Source organism: Oryctolagus cuniculus, chromosome 2 (genome assembly GCF_964237555.1).
Source record: "Oryctolagus cuniculus chromosome 2, mOryCun1.1, whole genome shotgun sequence".
Classification (NCBI taxonomy): domain Eukaryota; kingdom Metazoa; phylum Chordata; class Mammalia; order Lagomorpha; family Leporidae; genus Oryctolagus; species Oryctolagus cuniculus.
In genome coordinates this window covers 90071298-90084046 of record NC_091433.1, presented here as the reverse complement: position 1 = coordinate 90084046, position 12749 = coordinate 90071298, and the positions used below count along the sequence as shown (strand labels likewise).

Genomic DNA, 12749 nt, shown 5'->3' with positions numbered 1-12749 from the left:
AAAAAGAACCAGGAAAATATTGCAGAGGAAACTCTTCTGGATCGAGTGGCTGTGAATCGGAGGACCTACTGGGAGAACAAGGTCACCCACCACGCGGAAGCCGAGCCGCAGGAGCCGCGGGAGCTGCAGGTGCCGCGGAAGCTGCAGGGTCTGCGTGCCAGTGCAGGAAGGGGAGTGCATGCCACACAGACAACAGCGGGGAAAGTTGCGACATCCAGGGCTCCGAGTCCACACATTGGCGCTGGAAGGGGAGGTGAGCTCAATAACCCAAGACATTGGCGGGGAAACGGGGGTCAGAATCTAGAGGGGGGCTGGAAAGTGCAGCAAACTCACTACCGGAAAGAAGAAAAAAAAAAAAAGCTTGGGGGTTTCTCTTTCCCCTAACCTTGCAAAGGTTGCAAGGGTGCAAGGCTTGAAGAATTCGCAAGAGACAAAGAGTAGGCCCCCTCTCTGGATTTACATATCAACAGGGGAGAGCTAAGGAACTGAGTCACTACAATTCAGAAGCCTAGGCAACCCAGTGGGAGTCCAGAGGAGCCTACACAGACTCTTTGGGTAGAAGCCAGAGACTGGAAGCTAAATACCATCAATTCTGCAAAGCCGTGCCGTGCGGTACTACTTACCACCTGAATTAAATAAATAAATAAATAAATAAATAAATAAATAAATAGAGATTTACCACGCATAACCTGAGGGTGTCACCTTTGCACACCCTTAACCAGGAAGAACCAAGGAGAGCTCTCAGGCCACACCCATCTCAAGCCTCCAAGGCTCCTCCAACAGCAGGCAGTCCACTTAACACGGACACAGTATAAAAAAAAAAAAAACGCACAGTGACGAAAGAAGAATTAACTATGCCAAGCAACAAACACAGAAATTGAGGGAACAAGATCAACGATGACACTATGATGCCTCCAAATAAACAAAACACCCCAAACCAAGATTATGAAGATGATGAAATAGAAGAAATGCAAGATATGGATTTAAAAAAATTTATGATAAGAACATTTAGAAGTTTTCAAAAGCAAATCCTTGAACTACAGAAATCCTTATTGGACAGGATTGAAAATAAATCTCTCTCATGAAAATGAAATTTTAAGGAAGAATCAAAATGAAACGCAGAAACTAGTAGAACAGGAAAGTGTGATAGTGAAGAGAAATCAAAATGAAATGAAGAGCTCAATAGATCAAATGACAAACACATTAGAAAGCCTTAAAAACAGAATGGGTGAAGCAGAAGAGAGAATATCGGACTTAGAAGATAGAGCACAGGAAAACATACAATCAAAGCAAAGAAAAGAAGAGGAAGTTAGAAATCTAAAAAATATTGTTGGGAATCTACAGGATACTATTAAAAAAAACCCAACATTCGAGTTCTAGGAGTTCCTGAAGGCATGGAGAGAGAGAAAGGATTAGAAGGCCTTTTTAGTGAGATACTAGCAGAGAACTTTCCAGGTTTGGAGAAGGACATCGTAGTACAGAAAGCTCATAGAACCCCCAATAAACATGACCAGAAGAGATCCTCACCACGACACGTGGTAATTAAACTTACCACAGTGAAACATAAAGAAAAGATCCTAAAATGTGCAAGAGAGAAACGTCAGATTACTCTCAGAGGATCTCCAATCAGACTCACAGCAGACTTCTCATCAGAAATACTACAGGCTAGGAGGGAATGGCGAGACATAGCACAGGTGCTAAGAGAGAAAAATTGCCAGCCCAGAATATTATATCCTGCTGAGCTCTCATTTGTGAATGAAGGTGAAATAAAGACCTTTCATAGCAAACAGAAATTGAAAGACTTTGTGGCCACTCGTCCAGCCCTGCAAAAGATACTTAAAGATGTGCTACACTCAGAAACACAGAAACACGGCCATCAATATGAAAGAAGGGAAAGGAAGAACGCCTACCAGTAAAAGAGCATGGGAAGCTCAAAGCATATACTAAAAAATATCTCCGGGAAAATGGCAGGGCAAAGTCACTAGGTATCAATAGTCACATTAAACATTAATGGTCTTAATTCTTCAGTTAAAAGACACCGATTGGCTGATTGGCTCAAAGAAGACAACCCAACTATTTGTTGCCTACAAGAAACACATCTCTCTAACAAAGAGGCATGCAGACTGAAAGTGAAAGGTTGGAAAAAGATATTCCATGCCAACAGAAACCAAAAAAAAGCAGGTGTAGCCATATTAATATCAGAGAAAATAAACTTTAATACAAAAACTGTTAAGAGAAACAAAGAGGGACACTATATAATGATTAAGGGTTCAATTCAACAGGAAGATGTAACTATTATAAATGTATATGCACCTAATTACAGGGCACCGGTCTATTTAAAAGATATGTTAAGGGACTTAAAGGGAGATTTAGATTCCAATACAATAGTGCTGGGGGACTTCAATACTCCACTCTCAGAAATAGACAGATCATCCAGACAGAAGATCAACAAGGAAACAGCAGATTTAATTGACACTATTGCCCAAATGGATCTAACAGATATCTACAGAACTTTCAACCCTACATCTACAGACTTCACATTCTTCTCAGCAGTGCATGGAACCTTCTCTAGGATGGATCACATACTAGGTCATAAAGCAAGTCTCAACAAATTTAAAAGAATTAGAATCATACCATGCAGCTTCTCAGACCACAGCAGAATGAAGCTGGAAATTAGCAACTCAGGAATCCCTAGAAAGTATGCAAACACATGGAGACTGAACAACATGCTCCTGAATGAACACTGGGTCATTCAAGAAATCAAAAGAGAAATCAAAAACTTTCTGGAAGTAAATGAGGATAACAACACAACATATCAAAACTTATGGGATACAGCAAAAGCAGTATTGAGAGGCAAATTTATAGCAATAGGTGCCTATATCAAGAAATTGGAAAGGTACCAAATAAATGAGCTTTCAGCGCATCTCAAGGACCTAGAAAAACTGCAGCAAACCAAACCCAAATATAGTAGGAGAAGAGAAATAATTAAAACCAGAGAAGAAATCAACAGGATTGAATCCAAAAAAACACTACAAAAAATCAGCCAAGCGAGAAGCTGGTTTTTTGAAAAAATAAACAAAATTGACACCCCATTGGCCCAACTAACTAAAAAAAGAAGAGAAAAGACCCAAATCAATAAAATCAGAGATGAAAAAGGAAACGTAACAACAGACACCACAGAAATAAAAAGAATCATCAGAAATTACTACAAGGACCTCTATGCCAGCTAACAGGAAAATCTATCAGAAATGGATAGATTCCTGGACACATGCAATCTACCAAAATTGAACCATGAAGACATAGAAAACCTAAATAGACCCATAACTGAAACAGAAATTGAAACCGTAATAAAGGCCCTCCCAACAAAGAAAAGCCCAGGACCAGATGGATTCACTGCTGAATTCTACCAGACATTCAAAGAAGAACTAATCCCATTTCTTCTCAAACTATTCAGAACAATCGAAAAAGAGGGAATCCTCCCAAATTCTTTCTATGAAGCCAGCATCACCTTAATCCCTAAGCCAGAGAAAGATGCAGCACTGAAAGAAAATTATAGACCAATATCCCTGATGAACATAGACGCAAAAATCCTCAATAAAATTCTGGCCAATAGAGTACAACAACACATCAGAAAGATCATCCACCCAGACCAAGTGGGATTCATCCCTGGTATGCAGGGATGGTTCAACATTCGCAAATCAATCAATGTGACTCCCCACATTAACAGACTGCAAAAGAAAAACCATATTATTATCTCAATTGATGCAGAGAAAGCATTCAATAAAATTCAACACCCTTTCATGATGAAAACTCTAAGCAAATTGGGTATAGAAGGAACATTCCTCAATATAATCAAAGCAATTTATAAAAAACCCACAGCCAGCATCCTATTGAATGGGGAAAAGTTGGAAGCATTTCCACTGAAATCTGGCACCAGGCAGGGATGCCCACTCTCACCACTGCTATTTAACATAGTTCTGGAAGTTTTAGCCAGAGCCATCAGACAAGAAAAAGAAATCAAAGGAATACAAATTGAGAAGGAAGAAGTCAAACTATCCCTCTTTGCAGACGATATGATTCTTTACTTAGAGTATCCAAAGAACTCTACTAAGAGACTATTGGAACTCATAGAGGAGTTTGGCAAAGTGGCAGGATATAAAATCAATGCAGAAAAATCAACAGCCTTTGTATACACAAGCAAGGCCATGACTGAGAAAGAACTGCTAAGATCAATCCCATTCACAATAGCTACAAAAACAACCAAATACCTTGGAATAAACTTAACCAAGGACGTTAAAGATCTCTACGATGAGAATTACAGAATATTAAAGAGAGAAATAGAAGAGGATACCAAAAAATGGAAAAATCTTCCATGCTCATGGATTGGAAGAATCAACATCATCAAAATGTCCATTCTCCCAAAAGCAATTTATAGATTCAATGTAATCCCAATCAAGATACCAAAGACATTCTTCTCAGATCTAGAAAAAATGATGCTGAAATTCATATGGAGGCACAAGAGACCTCGAATAGCTAAAGCAATCTTGTACAACAAAAACAAAGCTGGAGGCATCGCAATACCAGATTTCAGGTCATACTACAGGGCAGTTGTAATCAAAACAGCATGGTACTGGTACAGAAACAGATGGACAGACCAATGGAACAGAACAGAAACACCAGAAATCAACCCAAACATCTACAGCCAACTTATATTTGATCAAGGATCTAAAACCAATTCCTGGAGCAAGGACAGTCTATTCAATAAATGATGCTGGGAAAACTGGATTTCCACGTGCAGAATCATGAAGCAAGACCCCTACCTTACACCTTACACAAAAATCCACTCAACGTGGATTAAAGACCTAAATCTACGTCCTGACACCATTAAGTTATTAGAGAACATTGGAGAAACCCTGCAAGATATTGGCACAGGCAAAGAATTTCTGGAAAAGACCCAGGAGGCACAGGCAGTCAAAGCCAAAATCAACTATTGGGATTGCCTCAAATTGAGAAGTTTCTGTACTGCAAAAGAAACAGTCAGGAAAGTGAAGAGACAACCGACAGAATGGGAAAAAGTATTTGCAAACTATGCAACAGATAAAGGGTTAATAACCAGAATCTACAAAGAGATCAAGAAACTCCACAAAAACATAACTAACAACCCACTGAAGAGATAGGCCAAGGACCTCAATAGACATTTTTCAAAAGAGGAAATCCAAATGGCCAACCGACACATGAAAAAATGTTCAAGGTCACTAGCAATCAGGGAAATGCAAATCAAAACCACCATGAGGTTTCACCTCACCCCAGTTAGAATGGCTCACATACAGAAATCTACCAACAACAGATGCTGGCAAGGATGTGGGGAAAAAGGGACACTAACCCACTGTTGGTGGGAATGCAAACTGGTCAAGCCACTATGGAAGTCAGTCTGGAGATTCCTCAGAAACCTGAATATAACCCTGCCATTCGACCCAGCCATCTCATTCCTTGGAATTTACCCAAGGAATTTAAATTGGCAAACAAAAAAGCGGTCTGCACCCTAATGTTTATCGCAGCACAATTCACAATAGCCAAGACCTGGAACCAACCTAAATGCCCATCAACGGTAAACTTGATAAAGATATTATGGGATATATACTCTTTAGAATACTATACCGCAGTAAGAAACATCGAAATCTAGTCATTTGCAACAAAATGGAGGAATCTGGAACACATCATGCTGAGTGAAATAAGCCAGTCCCAAAGGGACAAATACCATATGTTCTCCCTGATCGGTGACAACTGACTGAACACCAAAAAGGAAACCTCCTGAAGTGAAACGGACACTATGGGAAACGGTGACTTGATCAGCATAGCCCTGACTGTTAATGAACAACTTAATACATTATCCCTCTAGTATTTTTTTTGTCTGTTCTACTTAATATGACTGGTTTAATTCTGTAATTATCACGCAGTTATTCTTAAGTGTTGAAAATTAACTGAAATGTGATCCCTGTTAAACATAAGAGTGGGAATAAGAGAGGGAAGAGATGTATAATTTGGGACATGCTCAAGCTGACTTGCCCCAAATGGTAGAGTTAGAAACATACCAGGGGATTCCAATTCAATCCCATCAAGGTGGCATGTACCAATGCCATCTCACTATTCCAAGTGATCAATTTCAGTTCACAATTGATCATAATGAAAGGACTAAGAGTCAAAGGGAGCACATAAACAAGTCTAGTTCCTGCTAACACTAACCGATAGAATAAATAAAGGGGAGAGTGATCCAACATGGGAAGTGAGATACTCAGCAGACTCATAGAATGGCGGATGTCCTAAACAGCACTCTGGCCTCAGAATCAGCCCTAAAGGCATTTGGATCTGGCTGAAAAGCCCATGAGAGTATTTCAGGCATGGAAAGCCAAGACAGTCTGGCAAAAAGATCTCTGTGAGTGAGATCCCAGTGGAAAGAACAGGTCATCCAAGAAGGAGGTACCTTTCTCTGAAGGGAGGAGAGAACCTCCACTTTGACTATGACCTTGTCTAAACAAGATAAGAATCGGAGAACTCAGAGGGCTTCCATAGCCTTGGAAACTCATGACTGGAGCATAGGGAGATTACTGATGCCATAGACAGGAGTGTCAATTGGTAAAGTCAACAACAGGAGTCACTGTGCACTTACTCCTCATGTAGGATCTCTGTCCTTAATGTGCTGTACATTGAGATTTAATGCTATAATGAGTACTCAAACAATATATTTCACTTTGTGTTTCTATGGGGGTGCAAACTGTTGAAATCTTTACTTAATGCATACTAAACTGATCTTCTGTAAAAAAAAAAAAAAGAAATTATCAATTCCCAACTTGACTCTCACTGGGATTAAACATGACAATAGGTCTGGTCTGATTTCATCATCATTTAAAAAAATCATCTATTATTTTTCACTTTATGTTTCTGTGTGGGAGCAAACCGTTGAAATCCTTACTTAATGTATACTAAGCTGATCTTCTGTATATTAAGATAATCGAAAATGAATCTTAATGTGAATGGAAGGGGAGAGGGAGTGGGAAAGGGGAGGGTTGTGGGTGGGAGGGACGGTATGGGGGGGAAGCCATTGTAATCCATAAGCCGTACTTTGGAAATTTACATTCATTAAATAAAAGTTAAAAAACAAAAGAAAAGAAAAAGAAACCCAGTCATTTGCAACAACATGGATGAAACTGGAAAACATCATACTTAATGAATTAAGCCAGTCCCAAGGGGACAAATACCTTATGTTCTCCGTGACCTGTGATAACTAGAGCACCTAAAAGGAATCCGTGAAAATGAAATGAACACTTTAAGAGGCAGTGACTTTAAATGGTCCTTGTCTTGACTGTTGTGGAACAGTTTTTTTTTTTTTCCATACTATTTGTTGAACTCTGTACGTAATATAGAGATAATCATTTGTGTATAAAGTTAATTGAAAATAGGTCTTAGAAAAAAAATAAGAGTGGGAATAAGTGAGGGAAGAAGAGGGGCTGTGGGAGTGTGGGTTGGAGGGTAGGCACATTGGGAAACAACCAGGTTACTAAAGTTGTAACTGAAATATATTAAGTTTATAACTGTAAAACTGTTTAGTTCTATGTGCTCCTACTGACTTACTTCTAATTATACAGTTTAAAAACTTTCCATGTGACACCAAATCTCCTTAAGCTGGGTAGTAAAAATAGCATTTTAAGTGTTAGAGTGAGCATATGGATAAGATTAAGTGTTAAAGTGATAATATAAATAGGATAAGTGTTTGGTAATAATAGATAGAATTAAAAAGAAGTGAATGCTCCAACATGGAAAAAAGTCCATACAGCAGACTCATGGAATTTAAGTACTATTCTGACCTCAGAATCAGCCCTTGAGGTATTCTATTCTGGCTGAAAAGTCCACAAGAGCATTTCAAGCATGGGAAGCCAAGGCACTGTGGCAAAACGTGTCCTACATGAAGGACCTCTGTGGAGGACCCAGTGGAAAGAAGTGGTCAAAGATGAATGTACTCTGCACCCCATGGGAGACCAGGAAAAGTACCTGGCTCCTGGCTCCTGCCATCGGATCAGCGCGGTGCGCCGGATGCAGCGCGCCGGCCGCGGCGGCCATTGGAGGGTGAACCAACGGCAAAAGGAAGACCTTTCTCTCTGTCTCTCTCTCACTGTCCACTCTGCCTGTCAAAAAAAAAAAAAAGATGAATGTACTTTTTCTGAAGGGAGGAGAGAACTATCATTTTGCTTATGGCCTTGTCTAAATACTGAATGAGGTTTTGAATTCCAAAGGCTTCCAGAACCTAGGCAGTTCATGTCAAGAGCCTTGGGTGAGCAGTGAAGTCATATAAAAGAGTGTTAATTGTTAAATTAACAACAGGAGTCACTGTGCACTAACTTCCCATGCAGGACCTCTGTCCTCAAAGATTTGGATTATGAGAGTTAATGGTAAAACTTGTTCTCAAAGATTTACTTCATTTTAGTGTATTAAGTTGAGAATATTCTTTTGTCTCATCAGCCATAGTTATATCTAATTACCCACAAAAGATGTATCATTCTTGGGTTCTTCTTTAAAGTTTCTTTAAAAAAAAGAATGCTTAAAAATAAAAAAGTTAATCCTCAGAAAGGTTTACTTTTATTGAAAAAAATATAAACATACAGGGGCCAGCACCATGTCTTCATGGGCTAAACCTCTGCCTGAAGTGCCAGCATCCCATATGGGTAACGGGTTCATATCCTGGCTGCTCACCTTCAAAATCCAGCTTTCTGTTAATGGCCTGGGGAAGCAGTGAAAGATGGCCCAAGTGCTTTGGAGACCCAAGTACCTCGGAGTTTTGGAAGAGGCTCCTGGTTCCTGCCTTTGGATTGGCCCAGATTCAGCCATTGCAGACATTTGGGGAGTGAACCAATGGATGGAAAATCTCTCTCTCTGTCTATAACTCTACCTCTTAAATAAATAAATCTTTTTAAAAAGTAAATATACAAATTTATACTACTCCAATATAGTTATTGTAGTGTGTAATCCACTCATATTCATAATATTTTGACTAAAGGGAAAAGCTATTTAAAATATGATAACTACAACATTTTGTAAAGGGATACAAAAAACTAAGAGTTTTAAATTGTGACATTAAATTTGAATGCTCATGGAATTTTTATTCTTCATTCTTCTTATGTGATGTATCATGTTTATAGATCTATATAGATTGAACCATCCTATATATTCTCTGAAAAGAGAAACTAAAAAAGAACAGGGATACCTATACGAGTATCAGAAAAAATGAATTTTAACTCAAAAACTAAAAGGAGATAAAAAAGGTCATTGTGTAAAATTAAAGGATCAATACAGCAATAGTAGGTAACAATTAAAATATTTACATAACTCACATCAGAACACCAAATTATATAAAGTAAATGCCGATATATGCCAAAGGAGAGATAGAAAATAGTACAGTGGTATTAGCAAATTCAACACTTAATTTCAGTAATTTAAAAGATCACTCAGACAACAACAAAAAAACACAGAAAAATTTTTAATATTTTTCTTTATGTTTGTTTTCCTTCAAGTACCCTGCTTTTCTGATTACTATCAAAGGGTACTTCAAAAAGTTCATCAAATTAAATTAAAGATATATTTATTTTGTTGCTAAAAGTTTTTGAAACCTGTGCATAGTTTTTTTTTTTTTAAATAACATGCATTTCCATTTACTTTTGAAAGTCGTTCATTTGTATGGATTTTTGTTTTGTTTTGTTTCATTTTGTTTTGTTTTGGCACCAAAATAAACCTTACTTTAATTCCATTTTCCCCAAGTGTTTGTAAGTAACAATGCAAATCTTAGGATTTTCTCCAATTTCTGTGAAAAAATGACATTAGAATTTTAACACGAATTTATTGACCCTGTAAATTGCTTTGGGTTTTGCAGACATTTTTTTTTTTTTGACAGGCAGAGTGGACAGTGAGAGAGAGAGACAGAGAGAAAGGTCTTCCTTTGCCATTGGTTCACCCTCCAATGGCCGCCGCGGCTGGCGCGCTGTGGCTGGCGCACCGCGCTGATCCGATGGCAGGAGCCAGGAGCCAGGTGCTTTTCCTGGTCTCCCATGGGGTGCAGGGCCCAAGCACCTGGGCCATCCTCCACTGCACTCCCTGGCCACAGCAGAGGGCTGGCCTGGAAGAGGGGCAACCGGGACAGAATCCGGCGCCCCGACCGGGACTAGAACCTGGTGTGCCAGCGCTGCTAGGCGGAGGATTAGCCTAGTGAGCCGCAGCGCCGGCCGCAGACATTTTTATGATACTGATTCATTCAATCCATGAGCATGAACTATTTTCCCTTTATTTGAGTCTTCCAATGTTTTACAGTTTTCAGTACATAAATATTTTACAATCACCAAAATTACAAAATTCATATGATTTGATCACATATCTCCCTCACCAAAAGGGGAAAAATAGAAAAAGGCATATTCACGTTTAACAGAGAAAATTATCTTACATTGCTGTTGGCATCATTGTGCAAACATCTCCTGAACAATAGCAGCTGTCAACACTGTCATAATTTAATCCCAAACTAAGGCCAAGCAGCTGCACAATAATGACAGTATATGACTCCAATGAGAAACCCTCTGGATACTAAATATAAAGAAAAAGAAAATAAAAATAAGGATCAGTTTATAAAATAAAGCAATGGTGACTATAATCAAAATTAGCATACAAAACACATTTTGAAAATTTGTTAATGCTCGGGACAGCATTATGGTATAGCAAGTAAAGTCATCACGTGTGATGCTGACATTCTATATGGGCACCGATTCAAACCCTGGCTGCTCCACTTGTGATCCAGCTCCCTGCTAATGTGCCTAGGAGAAGCAGTAGAAGATGGCTCAAGTCCCTGGGTCCTGCACCCATGTGGGAGACACGGATGAAGCTCCTGGCTCCTGATTTTGCCACCAAGTGGGGAGTGAATCAGTGGATGTAAAATTCTCCCTCTCTCTCTCTCTCTCTCTCTGTCTCCCTTTTTTTTTCAAATAAATATAAATAAATCTTTAAAAAATTATTAACACATCTTTGCTACCTATGTGGATACACTGTAGAATTTTATACAAGCTTTTTTTTAAAATATTTATTTATTTTAAAGTCAGAGTTACAGAGAGAGAGGAGAGGCAGAGAAAGAGAGACAAAGAGAGACAGAGAGAGGGAGACAGAGAGAGAGGTCTTCCATCGATGGTTCACTCCCCAGATGGCCACAAAGGCTGGATCTGCGCTGATCCAAGCCAGGAGCCAGGGGCTTCTTCCAGGACTCCCATGCGGGTGCAGGGGCCCAAGGACTTGGGTCATATTCTACTGCTTTCGCAGGCCATATCAGAGAGCTAGATTGGAAGTGGAGCAGCGGGTCTTGAACCGGCTCCCATGTGGGATGCCAGCGCTTCAGGCCAGGGCATTAACCCACCGCACCACAGCGCCAGCCCCATATACAAACTTTTTAATGTTAGATTTATTAGCCATGAATAGGTCAATATAAGAAATTTTATTTTAAAATGCTATACCGGGGCCAGCGCTGTGGAACACTTGGTTAATTCTCCGCCTGCAGCTCTAGCATCCCATATGGGCCCCAGGTTCTAGTCCGGGTTGTTCCTTTTCCAGTCCAGCTCTCTGTTGTGACCTGGGAGGGCAGTGGAAGATGGCCCAAGTGCTTGGGCCCCTGCACCCGCATGGGAGACTGGGAGGAAGCACCTGGTTCCTGGCTTCCAATTGGTGCAGCACTGGCGGTGGTGGCCATTTGGGGAGTGAACCAATGGAAGGAAGACCTTTTTCTCTGACTCTCTCTATCTCACTGTCTGTAACTCTACTTGTCAAATAAAAAAATAAAGTAAATAAAATGCTATACCAGATATTGTAGCCAATTTAAAGCCACATTTATGTTGCTTGTTTGCATTATTTTAAACAAAATGTTAATATTTTACATTAGTAATCAATACTATAGTTCTTTAGGAGTCAGCAGCTTCTAAAATGGGTCACAATGATCTTTGCCTCCTGGTATCCATGTCCTGTGTAATCCCATTTCACTTAATGTCGGTAGGCTCACTGACTTGCTTATAATTAATTGGGTGTAGCAGAAGTAAAGGTTATCATTTCCTAAATAGGTTATGAAATAAGTAGCTTGTTAGATTTTCTATCTTAGGAAGTCAGTTGCTATGGGGTAAGGTAGACCAGTGAAGAGGCCCATGTAATTGAGATTGGTTGGGAAAAATTTTCCAGAGTTTTACCATTAGTCATGTGACTGAGATCAGAAGATGACCCTTCCAACTTGATTTCCTTTCTTGTAAAAGATGTACTTATATATTTGAAAGAATTACAGAGAGAGAGGAAGGGGGAGAGAGACAGAAAGAGAGAAAGGGAAAGAGAGAGAGAGAGGTCTTTCATTTGCTGGTTCACTCCCCAAATTACTGCAATGGACTGGATTACGCTGAGCTGAAGGCTGGGGACAGAAACTTCTACCTGGGTGGTTGAGGCCCAAGCACTTGTGCCATACTCTCCTGCCTTCTCAAGCACATTAACAGGGAGCTGGATTGGAAGTGGACCAACTGAGACATCAATTGGCACCCATCTGAAATACCAATATTGAAGGCAGCAGCTTAACCCACTATGCCTCAATGCCAGATCCTGGCTTTCTTTTTTTAATTTCCTCAGTGAATCACCACAACTATGCATTGTTGCTCTATTTCAATGTTTCTGTTTTTCTTAATGTTATTTCTGGTTTT

At 39.6% G+C, this 12749-nt stretch overlaps 1 protein-coding gene across 3 annotated transcripts in view; it reads right to left on the bottom strand.

Moving 5' to 3' along the window:
- Positions 1 to 12749, bottom strand: part of LOC103352159 (disintegrin and metalloproteinase domain-containing protein 5) — a 127139-nt gene that overhangs the window by 69131 nt on the left and 45259 nt on the right. For all 3 annotated transcript variants that reach the window (XM_051832399.2, XM_051832400.2, XM_070069668.1), the window contains one exon: positions 10484 to 10620. In XM_051832399.2, coding sequence (XP_051688359.2) covers positions 10484 to 10620 — 137 coding nt within the window. The remainder of the gene's footprint in view (positions 1 to 10483; positions 10621 to 12749) is intronic.